A 17,955-nucleotide genomic window follows, 5' to 3' on the forward strand; every position below is an offset into this window, starting at 1 on the left:
TTTGGAACAGAAATGAGGAAGAATCTCTTTCTAGAGGGTGGCGAATCTGTGGAATTCATTGCTATATTCGGCACCCAAGGCATTCGGTATATTTGAAGCGGAGATTGATAGGTTTTTGATTAGTCAGGGTGTCGAAAGTTATGGGGTTGAAAGGGATAATAAATCCTCCATGATTGAAAGGCGGAGCAGTCTGTATAGGTAGAATGGCGTAATTCCGTCTTTCTGTGCTGATACCCTTGTCTGTTCTTTACAGGAGGCGCATCCCTGCTTCATGAGGAACAATAAGAACCCGTTTCGTAACTTTCGGTCACTGTCTCGTGCTTTTATGACGTCGACTCACGGCAGTTAGAATAGTTTTGCGGTTGGAAGCAACGCGAGTGTCCGATCAGCTGCTGAGTGTTGGGGCTGGAGGCGGCAAACTGCAGACCGGAGAAACGGAATAATAACCTGCAACTCTGCTGTCTTAAAACCTAAAGCATTAGGAGAAATTCTGCTTTGGGGCCACGCGTGGCTGAATCAGCGGAGGAAGAAGACATAATTGAGGATTAATTTTCGGTTTTATCATCTAAAGAAGTATCAAAGTTAGTTTTATTACTAGAATTTTAATAGTAAAACTAATCGCGGTAAAAAAAAACCCAAACGTGCAAATACTGTATCTCCAGATTTTTTTTTGCACTGAATTCTGATATTGTTCCTCTTGTCCTCACCTACCACCCTACCAGCCTCCGCGCCCAGCACCTGATTCTCCGTATTTTCCGCCGCTTCCAACGGGATCCCACCACCAAGTATATCTTTCCTTCTCAACTTTATGCTTGCCGCAGGGAGACTCCCTTGTCAATTCGTCCGTCACCCTCCTGGCACTTATCCTTGCAAGCGGAACAAGTGCTACACCTGCCCCTACGCCTCCTTCCTCACTTCCATTCAGGAGCCCTTCCAGATGAGGCGACACTTCACCTGTGAGTCTGTTGTGGCCATCTATTGTATCCGGTGTGCCCTCTTGTATATCTGTGAGACCCGACATAGATTAGCGGACCGCTTTGTCGAGCACCGACGCTCCGCCCGCCAGTGAAAGCGGGGTCTCCCAGTGGCCACCTATTTTAATTTTAATTCCACTTCCCACTCCCATTCCGATATGTCACTCCACGGCCTCCTCTACTGTCGCAATGAGGCCACTCTCAGGTTGGAGGAGCAACATCAAGTCACCAGCCTTGTATCCATCGGTTTGGAAGATTATGGCCATGCCTTTATGCACTTTTATCATTTCCTTTATATTATCTGAAAGCTACTATATTCGAAGGTTGATCATGAGCGCGGCATTGTCAAGGATACCTCCCATCCGTCCCCCAACCTCTTTGACCCCCTCCCCAATCAGCACCATCAGGCAGGAGGTACCGTAGCATTAGGACAAGGACTGTTAGGATGAGGTACAGTTTCTTCCCCCAGACTGTGAGACTACTGAACTCCTGTCACCCCCCCCCCCTCACGTCTCATCACTTCCACAGAGCCAGCACTGTTATACTGTTCACTTTATAACTTGTGTTGTAAATGCACCTTGTGCTAAATGTCAATCTTCTGGAATATATTTTTATTTGTTGTCACATTACTTTATAAGACCATAAAACACTGGAGCAGAATTGGGCCATTCAGCCCATTGAGTCTGCACTGCATCATGACTGATTTATTCTCCCTCTCAACCCCATTCTCCTGCCGCCTTGGCTTTATTCCTTCTACCAAAATGTACAACCATACACTTCTCTACACTATGTTCCATCTGCCGATCTCTCAATCTGTCTGCTTCCTCCAAACTACCTGCTCCTCCACCTATTTTTGCATCATCTGTGAACACAGCCACAAAGCCATCAATTCTGTCGTCCAATTCCTTGACATGTAATGTGAAAAGAAGCGGTCCCAATACTGACCCCTACAGAACACCACTATTCACTGACAGGCAACTAGAATAGGCCCCCTTTATTCCCACTCTTTGCATCCTGCCAGGTAGCCAGTTTTCTAACCATGTCAGTATTCAGAATTAGGTTTAATATCGCTGGCATGTGTTGTGAAATTTGTTGTTATGCAATACATGGTAAAATCTGTGAATTTTATACTCTTGTATGTGAATGTGTAGGAAATTTATAAATAAGCTGTTCCTGAATTGTTGAGTGTGTACCTTCAGGATCTAGTACCTCTTCCCTGAAGATAACAATAAGAAGAGGGTTTGTTCTGAGTGAAGGGGGGCTTTAATGATAGATGCTGCCTTTTTGAAGCACTGAAGGTATCAGGATACTGGGGAGGGAGGCTCGTGCCCATGATGGAGCTGTGCAGTTCCCCCTACCCCACCGTACCAGATGGTGATCAACCAGTTAGAATGCTCTCCTTGGTACCTCTGAAGAAAATTGTGAGTGGCTTTAGTAATATAGCAAATTTCCTCAGGCTCCTGATGAAATACAACCACTGTCGTGCCTTCTTTGTAACTACATTGATATTTTGGGTACAGGATAGATCCTTAGAGACACTGATCCCTCTGAGGTCTGGTGTGTTTTCCCTCATCTTGCCCTTTCTGAAGTCTGTAATCAATTCTTTGGGCTTACTGATGTTGAGTGCAAGGTTGTTGCTGTGACACCACTCAACCAGCTGATCTATCTTGCTCCTATGCATCTTCTTGCCACTATCTGAAATTCTGCCAACAATAGTTGCCATTAGCAAATTTATAGATTGTGTTTGATCTGTGACTAGACACACAGTTGTGGGGAGTAGAGAGAGTAGAGCAGTGTCTTATGCACACATCCTCGAGGTGCTCCAGTGTTGATCATCAGCAAGGTGGAGATGCAGTTACTGATCCGTACAGACTCTGTTCTTCTGGTGAGGAGGTTGAGGATCCAGTTGCACAGGGAGGTAAGAGGCCCAGGTCTTGGAGCTATTTTGATCAGACCTGTAAGAATGATTGTATTAAATGTTGAGCTGTAGTTGATAAACAGGAGCCTGGCATAAGGATTCATATTGGCCAGGTGATCCAAGGCTGCAAGAAGAGACAATAATATTGCATCTGCTGTGGATCTATTGTGGCGATAGGCAAGTTGGTGTGGTCCAGGTCTTTGCTGAGACAGGAGTTGATTCTAGCCATAACCAACCTCTCAAGGTACTTCACTGTAGATGTGAGTGCTACTGGATGATAGTTGTTGTGGCAGTTTATCCTGCTGTTCTTGGGCAATGGTTACCCTTTTGAAGCAGGTGGGAACTTCTGACTGTATCAATGAGAGATTGAAAATGGGCTACTATTGGCTCTTATTAAGAGGCTTCTTGTGTAGTGTCTTGTTCATTTAAAGATACAGTGTGGAATAGGCCCTTCTGGCCCTTTGAGCTGCGCGGCCCAGAAACCCCTGGCAGCCCCGATTTAACCCTAGCCCAGAACAATTTATAATGACTATTTAACCTAACTGGTACCTCTTTGGACTGTGGGAGGAAACCAGAGCACCTGGAGAAAGCCCATGCATTCCATGGGGAGGATGTACAGAGAGACTCCTTACAGAGGACACTGGGACTAAACCCTGAACTCTGATGCCCCGAGCTGCAATAGCATTGTGCTAACTGCTATGCTACAAGGCCCCTAAAGGCCTGAAAATTCAAGTAAACACAACTGCTGGCTCTTCTTTGTCTATCCTGCCTGTTATTTCCTCAAAGATTTCCAACAGATTGGTCAGGCAAGATTTCCTCAAGTGAACCATGCTGACATTAGCTTATTTTATCACGTGTCTCCAAGTACCCCAAAACCTCATCCTTAATATTGGACTCCAACATCTTCCCAACCACTGGAGTCAGGCTAATTGGCCTATAAATTCCCTTCCTTCTGCTTCCCTCCCTTCTTAAAGAATGGATTGACATTTGCGATTTTCCAGACCTATGGAACCATTTTGGGATCTAGTGATACTTGAAAGATCACTACTAATACCTCTACAATTTCAGCCACCTCTTTCAGACCCCTGGGGTGCTTTCCATTGGGTCCAAGTGCCTTTTACACTCACTTCTGTCCCAGCCTCTTTTGCATTTCTGGCATGCTGTTAGTGTCTTCCACTGTGAAAAGTCTGCCATTACTTTGTCCCCCATTACTACCTCTCCAGCATCATTTTCCAGCAGTCCAATATTCACTCTCTCCTCTCTTTTACTCTGTATTTATATCTTTGAAAAATAACTTATGGTATCCTCTTTTATATTATTGGCTATAAGACCATAAGGCATAGGAGCTAAATTAGGCCATTCAGCCCATTGAGTCTGCTCCGCCATTTCAACATGGCTGATCCTGGATCCCACTCAACCTCATACATCTGCCTTCTCGCCAAATCCTTTGATGCTCTGACCGATCAGGAAGCAATCTACTTTTGGATTAAATATATCTATGGACTTAGCCTCCACTGCAGTCTGGCAGAGTATTCCAGAGATTTGTTACTCTCTGGCCAAAAACAAGGACTCCTTACTTCTGTTCTAAAGGGTTGCCCCTCAATTTTGAGGCTGTGCCCTCTAGTTCTTGGTATCCCTACCACAGGACAGATTCTCTCCACATCCACCCTATCAAGTCCTTTCAACATTCAGTATATTTCAATGAGATTCCCATGCATTATTCTAAATTCCAGTAAGTACAGGCCCAAAACTGCCAAATGGTCCTCATATGTTAACCCCTTCATTACTGGAATTATCCTCATGAACCTCACAAAGCTAGCTTACCTTCATGTTCCATCTTTTCTCTCCTTACTGCTTTTTTTAGTTTAGAAACTTTTTTAGTTTCTGTTGGTTTTTGCAAGCATAATGATCCTCTAACTTCTCACTAGTTTTTGCTACATTATATGCATTCTCATTTGCTTTTATGCTGACTTTTACTTCCGTTGTCAGCCGTGGTTGCCTCATCCTCCCTTTAGGGTATGTCTTTGTAATGCATCTGTGCTGCGCCTTCTGAATTGCCCTCAGAAACCCTAGCTGCCATTGCTGTTCTGCCTTAATGCCTTACTGTCAATAGCACAGATTTCACTGCCTTAACTACCATCGTGCCAACACTTGCACCTCTAACTTCTCAAGCTGAAGTTCTAGCCTAAGCCTGGACACTCCAATACTGCCTATGCCTTGCTTCATTTTATTGGCCTCTGCCAAGTGCCAAAGAGATAATTGTGATTGCAACCTGCTGGAAAATTCTAAAAGGTCTCAAACTTTTTAAACCTCGCACTGCCTCATCAACGAACGACTTCTCACGATGATCACAGCCTGCTGGAAGTTTCCGGAAGGCCCAGAGCTCTTTTTATGCTTTGTGTGTTGAGTTATATGTACTGTGTTGTGTGCCTTGGTCCGGAAGAACATTGTTTCATTTGGTGGTATACTTGCATACAGTTGAATGACAGTGAAGTCGGAAAGGATAAATCAGAATTTGTAAGCTGCTGGTCTGATATTGGCAATTGTAAAAAAAAAAAAATGCTTAAATCTGTTATAAATAATGTGACATCAAGGAACTTGGGAAATAATGGTTTAGCAGAGTCAGTATTATTTAGTAAATGGCTGAGGCATATTTGCTAAACTGTGAGGATATAATCTAGTAAAAAATGGGAATCAGTGACTGTGGTATATTTGAATTTTCAGAAGCTTTGAATATGTGCCATGCAATAGGTTGTTAAATAGCATTACAGCATATGGAATTGGGGATAATACGGAATGCGAATTGGTTAATAGGAGAAAAACAAAAGCTTCCCACAGCATTGCACGTGCATTCCATGGGTCTGAAACAGGTCTCAATCAGCTTAACTCAACGAATTGAAAATAATATGCTTAAAATTCCTGGTATTAACTTACCTACTATCCTAATTATACCAAAGGAAATTTTCGAATTCTGAGACTTTTTAAGGCAAATTTTTGTTTGCTATGACTGTTTCCCAGAAACACGCAAAGAAGCTGAAGGAACAAATCATAAATAAGAGATTCAGCAGTTGCTCGAAATCCAGAGCAACTGGAGGAACCCAGCAGGTCAGGCAGCATCTTTGGAGAGGATTAAACAGTTGATGTTTTGGGCTGATAATCTTCACCAGGACTGGTGGGGTGCAGGAGAACCTGGAAATAGGTGGACGGAGCTGAAGGGGTACAAGCTGGCAAGTGATAGGTGAAACCAGCTGAGGGAGAAGGTAGGTAGATGGGTGAGGGAGGATGAACTGAGAAGCTGGGAGGTGACAGTGGAAGAGGTAAAAGGTTGAAAAGAGATCTGACAGAGGAGTGTGGATCATGGGAGAAAGAGGTGGGATACAGAGGGAGGAGTGGGAGGCTGAGGAGAAGGGGTAAGAGGGAAACCAAACGGGATAGTAAAAGGGAGATGGGAGAGAAATCGATGTTTATGTTATCAGTTTGCAAACTGCCAAGTGGAATATGAGCTGTTACTCCTTCTATCTGTGTGTAGCATCATTGTGGTAGAGGTGAAGGCTGTGGGCAGACATGCCAATATGTCCATAGCCTTGTCTGCTGCTGAATTGATGCTACATGTCAGTGTGGACACGGTGTTGGAGTTAAAATGGTTAGCCACTAAGATTTCAGCTGGTGTGGTGGATGGTGCAAAGTTGCTCGACGATTTCCTCTGACCTGTATTGGGTTGCAATGGAGCATGAATATTGATTTCTCCTACTTCTGGTAACCGTGCTTTTCTGTTCCCTTTTTGCCCTTGTCCACTGCCCCATCACCATCACTTTCCCTTCTCCTGCTCTCTCAATCTATTTCCTGCACAAACCTCCTTCGTTCCCTTCCTCACAATCTTTTCTTTATTCCATGGTCCATTGTCCTCTCCTATCAGATTCATCTTATCTAGCCCTTTGTTACTTGCACCTGTCTCCTCTAGAGTTCTTCATTCCCGCTCTTCACCCTCCCCCAATATGTCTATCACTCCTCCTTAACAGAATCCGCATATTGTCTGCCAACTCTTGCTTGAATCTGTCACCCCTATCATCTTATACTGGCCTTTTCGCCTCTCACTTTTCACTCCTGATGAAGGGTCCCAACCTGAAATGTCTACTGTCCATTTCCCTCCATTGATGCTGCCTGACCCACTGAGACTCTATTCCTAATCCTTTTAAAGGCAGTAGAATTGTCTCCTACTCCTTTTTCTGATCTTCGGATGTTAAAATATTAATTAAATGATTAGTACAGGGAAGTGGTGCTGGAGTAAAGGATTTGGCATTCAGTCATGCATCTGACAGGAAAGACTGAGTAGTCTACTCTGTCTGTTTCTTAGTCACAGGACTATTCCATACTCAAACTCCCAGGACTCTGTCTCCTACAGGCTTTTTAAAAACCCATTAAGCAGATGTTCAGTATTCTGCAATGAACCACATGAGGAACAATAGAGATGAGAAATGAGCTGGTTTTAAATCTTCTCTGGTTGTCATTGTGTTGGTTATTTTGGCAGATGGTTGCAGGACCATGATGGGTAGGGACAGGAAGGATTAAATCCAGTCTCGGGTAGAGGACCAGGTCAGAAATCAATTTCATTATTGCATGCAAAACTGAATGTATCAATATTGTGAAAAAGGTGGTAGAGATGGGCATTATATTTCATGTTCATACCTTTTGAGGTCAAACATTTGATAAAAGGTCTTTGACCACAAATGCTAATCCTGTTTTTCTAATTGCAAATGTTGCATGACCTGCAAAATATTTTCAGCACACTTTTTCTATTCTTGAAAACTTCTAGGTCTTTTCCCTTTTGTTCCTTATTGGATTGAGGATAGAATATTTAACATTCCAGCACAGTATGAGCCCTGAGGCAGATAACCTATATAAACCGACTGCATGATCATTATAAATCCTTCCCTCCTTCATAGCCCATAACCCTCCAATTTTCTTTGACCCATGTGACCTAAGAGTCTCGTAATGTATCAGCCTCTACCACTACCCCGACAGTGCAGGTAATGACCACTTTGTATGTAGTGGTGGGGGTGAGGGAACTACCTCTGATATCTCCCCTGAATATTCCTCCACATCTTAAAAGGTTGCCCTCTGGTGTTCCAAACTCGAAAATCTGCAGGTGCTGGAAATCCAAGCAACACACACAAAATGCTGGAGGAACTCAGTGGGCCAGGCAGCGTCCATGGAAAAGAGTACAGTTGAGGTTTTGGGTCGAGACCCTTCATCAGGACCTCCATCAGGTCTCTGTAACACCTCCACAGCAAAGAAATGAAACCCTACATATCCAGTCTCTCATAACTGAAAATTCCTGGCTAGTCAGCATTTTAGTAAATCTCTTCCGCACTCTCTACATTGCAATCACATCCTTTCTTTAGTGTTGTGACCACAGCTGCACATAATGTTATGACCTAATCAAAGTTGTCGTTTTGTTTTAATGTTGGTGCTTGACTTGTGAGTTTCCATTAGGCTTCTTTACTACCTTATCTACATGTGTTGCCACCTTTAGTGTTCTAAAGATTTGTACACCAAAGCCCCTATGTTTCTCAATGACCTTGTATGTTTTGCCCTTATTAGATCTCCAAAAATGTAGCACTTCACAATTAACAGGAATAAGTTACATTTGTAGTTACTTCGTCCAATTTACCAGCTGATCAATGCTACCTGAGACGGTACTTCTGACTATGAATAATGCCAATTTTCATGTATTCTACCAACTTACTGATGTTATGTACTGCATTCGTATTAAAATCATTTGTTTATGACAAACCGCAAATTTCCCAGCATCAGTCCCTGGGGTACACAGCTGGCCACAAGCTCCTAATGGCATAGCAACCTCCATTACCACTTTTTATAACCTAATCAACTTTGGATATAATTTGTCAATTTACCTTGGACCCCTTGGACTCTAATCTTTCAGACCAGCCATCCATGTGGGACCTTGTCAATCACTTTACTAAAGTTCAGGTAGAAAAATGCTCCAATGCCCATGTCCATATATTTGTTAAATTTTGTAACTGGCTATTCTGTCCTGGCACTATACTTGCAGATCTTTTCGATCCACTCCTGTTTAATGGTATCCTCCCAATACCACGGTGACCAGAATTGTAGGTAGTACTCCAAATGTGACCTTACTAACATCTTGTACAGCAGCAATGTAACATTCCAACTCCTTAACCCAACTAATGAAAACAAGTATGCTATACACCTTCTTCATGTGTTGTCCGTTTCAGTGAACTTTGTAGTTGTACTACCAGGTCTCGCTCTCCCCATTCTATAACATTCTCTTTAACTATTACTGTTAAGGATTTCCCTGCTTTGATTTATCAAGAGGTGACACATTGCATTTTACACAGAACATGGAACAGTGCAGCACAAGAGTAGGCCCTTTGGTCCAGTGTTTTGTCAAACCAATTAAATTAGTAATCAGATGGCTAACTAAACTAATCTCTTCAATGTCCACATCCTTTCATTTTCTTCCTATTCGTGTCTGTCTAAATTCATTTGAATTAAACGCCATCTGCCATTCCTCAGCTCACTAGTCCATTTGAGCAAGATCCAGTTGTAATCTTGGACAACCTTCATTCTCTATCAGCAATTTTAGTGTTATTCACAAAATTAGAAACCATGCCACCTATGTTCTCATCCAAATCATAAATATAATTGATGAGCAACATTGGACCCACGTGGCACACTGCTGGTCACATGCCTCCAGTCTGGAAAAGCAGCCTTTTACAATCATATTTCCTACCATTTAGTCAATTTTGCATCCAGTTGAATAACTTATCTTTGATTCCATGTGATCCAACTTTCAGGACCAGCCTACCATGCTGTACCTTATCAAAGGCCTTGCTAAGTCCATGTAAAGAATGTTTATTGCACTTCTTTCATCTGTCATCTTGGTCATTTCTTCAAAAATCAAACTCGGTCAAATCGGAGATGTGAGTTCCTGTGCACAAAGCTATGCTGACTATAATACTTACTTCAGCAGTACAATCTTCCACTGAGTGCGACAGGAGAGCAGTTTCAGTTCAGACATTCAATTGGATTCTCTAAACTACTTTGATGCTGTTTCTAACTCTGTTACAGAGAGTGAATTCTAGTCCATAGCCACTTTGATTTTTAAATTCATTTTTCAAGGGATGGGTGATGTTACTAAGGATGTACTTCTCTACTGGTGTTGTGGGAGTACTTTCAACAGTAGCATTGTAGCAGGTCAGAAGACTTCTTACCACAATGTCCTTGGGCAAGTTGAGGTATAGTCAGTGAAAATGGCTTTACCAGTGATGCAAAGTGAGTTTAAAAACAAGATAAACATCCATCAGCCCTGTATTGCACAGATGCTTATAGAATAAGTAGACTGATGAACATGAAATTTCATTTGTGTTTCTTGTGATGGTTCACTCCCAACTATTGCAGATACAGTCCAGCATAGTACTCTTCAGGGCTAGTGCGAGTGGCAATAGTGATGCTGCTGAGCAACTGTTGATTTATGGAACATTTCTCTATGCTGTTATTCATTGAATCTATGTGCTTCCTATTTTGGTGGTTTACACAGATGTAAGGTGGGTGATGATAGGTTTTTTTGGCTCATCTTTGACCTGATGATGGGAGTTCTGTGCCCCACCATATATTAACTCCATGGCAACTTGTTCTTGCTGAAAACTATAGTGGTGTCATCCTAGTAAATTTGACCTACCTGTTCAACTGGTCAAATCCATTGAATGTAAGGAGAAATTGTGGAAATATGGCTGAGGTATATCTAAGATACACTCAACTAATCTTGAACTGCTGTCTGGATTCAGACAAATCTTTTTCACAAACATCTTTAGATCTTTAAGATTTGGCAGCGACTGGGTATGCCTTTATTGAAATCTGATGGCAGTTTGAGTTTTGTTCTTGGTATGCTTTGTCTTGTTGAAATGGTACAGCTGTAATTATTTTGCTGTTCATTGTCAACTACATTCCTATGGGTTCCACTGGATAAGAACAAAAGACATCTGTAATAAAGAAATTAGTAAATCAGATGGGGTATGTACATTGGTTTGTAAGATTGGTCACCGTTACTGAGCTGCATTCATTCTGACATGGTAACAGCGATGCTTGAAGAACTTGGATGTTTTGGATTCATTTGATGCACAGAACTTAAATTTCTTTTACTATTGTTTTCTGAAATACGAGTCAGGTAAAATAATAATTTTGCTTTGTTTTCTATTACCATTAAAGCATGGACTTGAGAATGAAGTTGTAGTTCATTTAGTAACCTAGGACTTTGTATTTTTGTTTTTTAAATGTGATTTTTGGGACTAAAACTTTAATAAAATGAATATTGAGAATGTAGGTTCTCAACTTTATATTAATGAGCAAAAATGTATAACAAATTGAATTTAACCCCTTGCTTGCACTTTTCAGATTTGAAAAATGACTAGTTGGAGTGAATCATCGCAGGACACCATCCTTCCAAAGCTTAGTGTGTCAAGTGTCCTTGAATCATTTGCATCCAGTCCTGACAGGAAAAGCAGAGTCCGTCGAAGCACAGTTGGAATGCTGGCCTTGCAGGAAACAATTAAAGAAAAGCAGGTACTTAATGTTTTAGTGATAAACATTCATAGAAGAATAGAATATAAATGGCATCTTTCTCGCATTTCTACTTGTACTTTCTTCAGGTCTTGATATCATTCCCAAATTAAACATAGTATTTGGGTGAGGATCAACATTTGAGGGTCAGCATTTTTACCTCTGGTCCCTATTAAATCTCCACTCTCCCCTCTGAAAGAGTGGTTGGTACATAGGAAATGATTGAGGCAGGTAATTAACAACATTTAAAAGGTACCTGGACAGGTACGTGGTTAGGAAAGGGTTAGAGCAGGGGCTCACAATTTTTATATGCCATGGACTAATTCCATTAATCAAGGTCCATGGACAGTCGTTTGGGAACTCATGGGTTAGAGGGATATGCGCGAAACACAGACAAATGGGACCAGTTTAGATGGGAATCTCGGTTGACATAGACCAGTTGGGTCAAAGGGCTTGTTTCAGTATTTTATGACTATGCTTCTTCGTAGATGAACAGGGGGTCTTAATTAGAAGAACACGTATTTTGTATTGTTTGTATTGTTTTGTATTGTTATTTTTTGCTAAGGGACACTATATGGCTATGAAAAGGAAATATCCTCCTTGGCAGAGGAAGAGAAGCTAATGGAGATAATGGTGGATAGTTGATTATCCTGGTAACACTCATTCTTGGGCACGGAGTGGAAATTTAGGTTTGGAGGAATGTTACTACATTGCTGGAAGTCGTTTGTATTTCCTAATTAATTCATTACAATTTTCTTTAGAATATAGCATTTACTTTGACCACAATTTTATTAGTTTTAAATTTGTTATGGAAAAGGACAGATCTGACCTGTTCGTCAAAGTTCTTAACTGGAGCAAGGTAAATTTTTACAGTATTAGAAAGCATCTTGCAAAAGTTGATTGGAGTAGGTTATTTGTTGGTCAAAGTGAGGTAATGAGAATCGAATTATTCCTGAAGGGCATGCCTGGTAGCAGTAGGGAAGACTGGATAATGAGGGATAGTGAGGCTCTGGTCAGGTACAGGTAGTTGGGATCAGGTGACTCCTCAGAGGAATACAGAAGTGTATTCGGAAAGAAAGCTGAAAGGCTAAAAGGGAGTACAAGTTAGCTTAGGCAGAGAAGATTAAGAAGATCTGAAAAGAGATACAAGTATATTAAGGGGAAAAAGAGTAACTACGGGGAGAATAGAACACCTAGAAGATAAAAGTGGACATCTGTGTGTGGATCAAGGTGGACACCTATCTCCAGTGGATAGGCAAGGTCTTCAATATGAATTTCTCTTGATTTTTTAACCATGGAGAAAGGCATGAAGATTTTTGATGAAAATATGTTTTGGATAGTCTATTATGGGGTCCCAAGCTGCTCATTCTTGGGCAATTAGTGGAAACTTAGATTTGGAGGAATGTTACCTGTTACCACGTGGCTGAACTAACTAATTTGTTACTATCTCTGGAGAAAACTATCTTTTATAAACCTACAGATTCCCACAGCTATCTCGACTATGCTTTCTCCTACCCCACCTTTTGTAAAAATGCTACATATTCCCTTTCCTCAGTTCCTTCTTCTCTGCCACATCTGATTGTAGGATGAAGCTTTCCTTTGCAAGACATCAGAGATGTTCTCCTCTTTCAAAGAATGGGTTTCCCTTCCCTCCACCATTGATGCTGCCCTCACCTGCATCTCCTCTTTTTCCTAGACATGCAGGCTCACCCCATCTTCCTGCTGCCTTAAAAGGGATAGAGTTCCACTTGTCCTCACCCACCACCCTATGAGCCTCCACATCCAACAGATCATTCTCCGCAACCTCTGCCATCTTCAATGGGATCCTACCACCAAACACATCTTTACTCTCCCCCCCCCCCACCCCCCACTCTCTGCTTTTAGCGGAGATTGCTCCCTCCATAATTCCCTTGTCTGTTCATCACTCCCCACTAATCTCCCACTTAGCACATATTCCTGCAAGTGACAGAAGTGCTCAACCTGTCCATTAACCTCCACCCCACCTCCATTCATAGCCCCAGACAGTCCTTCCAGATGAATTAACCTTGCAAATCTATTTAGGTTCTCTGTTGTGGCCTCCTTGAAGACCATAAGCCACAGGAGTAGAATTAGGCCATTTGGCCCATGGAGTCTGCTGTGCCATTGATTCATGGTAGATCCTTCTTTCTTCCCCCTCCTCAGTCCCACTTCCTGGCCTTATCCCCATAACCATCGATGCTGTGGCCAATCAAGAACCTATCAATATCTGTCTTAAGTACACTCAATGACCTGGCCTCCACAACTGCCTGTGGTAACAGCTTCAAAAATTCACCACCCTCTGGCTAAAGAAATTTCTCCTCATCTCTGTTTCCACATTCATTTGCCACTCTCTTGCTCATTCTTCTAATTTGTCTAAGTCCTTCTGTGGCCTTCCTGTTTCCTCAACACTACCTGCCCGTCCACCAATCTTCATATCATCTGTAACTTGGCAACAGAAATATCTATTCCATCGTCTGTCATTGACACACAGGATAAAGAGAGACCTGATGTAAAGTGAGGGACTGCTTTGTCAAGCACCTCTGCTCCATTCACCGAAAGTGGAATTTGCTGTGGACCAACCAACTTAATTCCTATCTCCATTCCTGTTCTGGCATGTTGATCCTTTCTTCTGTCATGATGAAGCCACCCTCAGGCTACGTCCACGCTAGACTAGATAATTTTGAAAACGCCGGTTTTGCGTAAAAACAATAAGCGTCCACACAAAGCATTTTTTTTTTGAAAATACCTCCGTCCACATTAATACGGGTATTTGGGTGAATCTCTTCCTCCTGGGCATGTGCAGGACACATCTACAGAAAACAAGCGACATGTTTGGTGTTGAATCTCGCAGTGAAAGTGTGTGTTTGTGCAATTACAGACTAGAAAAACTTAAAAGGAAATTGCCAAACAACGGACAGGTATTGGCTCTCGCACAGGAGGACTTAAACCAAAAAAAACCCAATACTGGAGCGTATGGAGGCAACTGACAGGGAGTTCACAGACAGTATGACCTGGCTGATGACGAATTTGAAAAACTGACTAACTCTGTTGCATTAATAAAGCACCTTGTTAAATGTATAAAACATGTCTGCATCAGTGTTATCTTGTATGTCCATTCAATGTCACAGCAGGCTGATACGCATCTATTGTCAGAGAAGTACTTGCATAAATAGGTAAACCACCTTCGGACTTCCAGTAAGATGGCAATTGCTTAGCTGCTCTGAACTTTTGTTCCGTTACTGTTGCTACTTTGCACTAAATGTCTCCATTTTTTAAACCTTAGTCGGGAACTTTATCGGTACCTCTCACTTGCCTGTGAACACATCTAACTTACAATGTCTAGCAAGAGCTCTAAATCCGGGAGAAAGGAAGCTCCTGCTCTCTCAGACGAGACCCTGGCTGCGCTCGGTCAGCTCCGAGACGAAATTTTAAAGGAATTCAAAACCGCTTTGAAACAGTTGGAGGTCAAGATTGATCAGATCAACAACAAGGTGGGCAAACATGCCCAACACTTATCTCGCATCGATTCGACTTCTGAAGATTTAGAAAGTCGCGTTCGATACTTGGAGACTCTCTGTTCCAGCTTGGAGGAAAAGTGTAACAAACTCCTTTTCAAAACGGTGGATCTCGGAAATTGCGGCTGACGCTGCAACCTTAGAATTCTTGGATTGCCAGAGGCCACCGAACAGGGATCAACAGTGAAGTTTTTCACCGAGTTTCTCTGTGAGATATTCGGGAAAGATTTGCTCCCGAACCCGCCTGAGCTCGAACGGGCACACCGGGTCCATGTTCCCGCCGGAATTCTGGGCAACCGCCCCTGACCAGTAATCCTGTGCTTCCATCAATACCAGGTAAAACACCGTCTGATCGCAGAGGCACGTCGCAGAGATTCTTTTATTTTCCAGGATACAACCATTCGCTTTGTGGAAGATTTTGCACCCCAGACCTTAAAGATGCGCGTTGAGTTTAAGGGCGCAATGAAAGTGCTTTTTGATCGTGGTTTTAAACCTTCGCTTCGTTCCCCTGCTGATCTACGAATCAAACTTAACACTGGGAAATACAAATGGTTTAAGTCAGCCAAGGAAGCTGAAGCATCTGTGGCAAATCTTCTGGCTATCCAGTCATCTTCGGAACCCGATCAGACCTCCTAAAATGGTGGATAAGTACTTCTTGTAGTAAAATTACTTTTTCTGGACTCAGACTTTACTTGAATCATTCAGACATTATTCATCGAAACTCTAAGGGCTGTTGACAATCTCTCCCTGAATTTGGTGTGTGTGTCATCTATCTTTTATTGTTGTACAACTTTATCTACAGAGTTCCACAACTGACTTTAACTTGTTTTGGAGGTTTGAAGTCTTCAGTGAAGGCCTTCCTGTTTGTTGGTTCACAGTTTAATTGCTGATCTATTTTTACTTCTTTTTATATTTATTTATTTTATTATACTTTTTTTCTTTTCTTCACCCCCTTTTTTCTAATTTCTGAATTTTTTTCTCTCCTCTGTAAGTGGTTGATAAATACTCGTCTTGAATTTATAATTTTCCCCTTCCTCTCTTTTTTTTAATCCCTTTTTTTTCCTTTCTCTTACTTTTTTCTTCTATAATTTTTTCGCTGGCTGGTTAGTTTTGGTCCTCTTCCGATTTTCTTGGTATTAAGTTTTATATTCCTGCAGAAGGTGTTCTAATCTGTAGTTATGTTTTTTAGTGCATAAACTAGTTACTATTTATTATAGTATTTACATGGAACTGCTGTTAATGACACAGATCTGGAAGTTGTATTTGGGTTAATTTTTTTGGTAGAGCTAGCTACTTGTTTTGGTAGCCGTCTAGTTTTGGGTTGTGTGGGTGGGGTGGGTTTTCTAGTTCCAACATCACTCACTGTATATATTATATCTCTTTATTGCTCAGGACATGTATATGTTTTGACTTTACGAATCTATGTTTACATCTCTGCTCCCAAACTGCTATTGTACTGCTTGACTTTTTAAATGCCTCTGCCTTTTATGCATTAGTAATCGATAATGGCTACTGCACTTAAATTCGTGAGCTGGAATGTAAAGGGATTGAATCACCCTGTTAAAAGGAGGAAGGTATTCTCACATATCAAACAACTCAAAGCTGACATTGCTTTCCTTCAAGAAACTCGTATTAGTTGTTCTGATAACTTCAGGCTTTTGTCAAAGTGGGCAGGTCAGCATTTTCATTCATCCTTTACCGCTAAAGCCAGGGGAGTCTCCATTCTTATTAACTGAAATATTCCTTTTGAACTCCATAATAAAATATCTGATATAAATGGCCGTTTTATTATTGTTTCTGGCAAACTATATAACACTAAAGTTGCACTAGCAAACCTGTATGCCCCCAACTTTGATGATGTTAATTTTTTTGAACAGTTTTTTTCCTCACTACCAGACTTAAACTCATACTCTCTTATACTGGGTGGTGACTTTAATTGTTAGTTAGATCCCAATTTGGATCGATTGTCCTCTGTTACTAGACCACCTACTAAATCTGCCTTAGCTATCCAATCGTTTCTCTCTAATTATGGTATCTCTGATATATGGCGTTTCCTCCATCCTACGGAGAGAGATTATTCTTTTTTCTCACATGTTCACCATACCTTCACTAGAATTGATTATTTCTTACTCGATAACCAACTTATTCTATTTGCCCACTCTTGTGACTATCAGAGTATACTGATCTCTGACCATGCCCCAATTACTCTCTCTCTGAATTTGCCTGGTCTCCCTCAGAGGAATAAACACTGGCGGTTTGATTCAACCTTACTATCGGACGATGATTTTTAAAAATTTATTAAGGATCAGATAACCTTTTATTTTAACACTAATACATGACCTGAAGTGCCATCCCAGATTGTCTGGGATGCCATGAAAGCATATCTGAGGGGGCAAATAATCTCTTACACAGCAAATCTCAACAGAAGATCCCATGCAGATCGATTAGACCTCATTAACCAGATTAAAGAATTGGATCAACTGTATGCTCAAACTAAGAACCCTGAATTATACAAGAAGCGTGTTGAACTCCAAACTAAATTTAACCTTCTGTCCACTCAACCTGTCGAACGCCAGCTTCTCGAAAGCAAGAGTTGCTTTTACATTCATGGGGATAAGTCTGGTAAATTCCTAGCCAATCAGCTGAGGCGTTCCAAAGCCAAACAACATATTACAAAGATCCGGAAGGAGAACGGAGACTTTACATCGGATCATTTAGAAATTAATGACGCATTTAAAATTTTTTATTCTCGGCTTTATTCCTCTGAATCTCTGAATGACAATATCTCTGTTGATCAATTTTTACAGAATCTGAATATCCCCTCACTTTCATCTGATTTCAAAGCCAAACTCAATGTGCCTATGTCATTAGAAGAAATATCTACTGCAATTTCTGCACTGTCCTCAGGGAAATCTCCTGGACCTGATGG

General features: G+C 41.5%; 1 protein-coding gene across 1 annotated transcript in view; it reads left to right on the plus strand.

Moving 5' to 3' along the window:
- The first annotated feature begins 280 nt into the window (after positions 1 to 280).
- Positions 281 to 17,955, plus strand: part of LOC132401347 (dynein axonemal heavy chain 8-like) — a 674,688-nt gene continuing 657,013 nt past the window's right edge. The window contains exons 1-2 of the mRNA XM_059983476.1: positions 281 to 581; positions 11,329 to 11,496. Of these exons, the coding sequence (XP_059839459.1) occupies positions 11,338 to 11,496 (159 nt within the window). The 5' untranslated portion in view covers positions 281 to 581; positions 11,329 to 11,337. The remainder of the gene's footprint in view (positions 582 to 11,328; positions 11,497 to 17,955) is intronic.

The sequence above is a fragment of the Hypanus sabinus genome, chromosome 10, assembly GCF_030144855.1.
Source record: "Hypanus sabinus isolate sHypSab1 chromosome 10, sHypSab1.hap1, whole genome shotgun sequence".
Classification (NCBI taxonomy): Eukaryota; Metazoa; Chordata; class Chondrichthyes; order Myliobatiformes; family Dasyatidae; genus Hypanus; species Hypanus sabinus.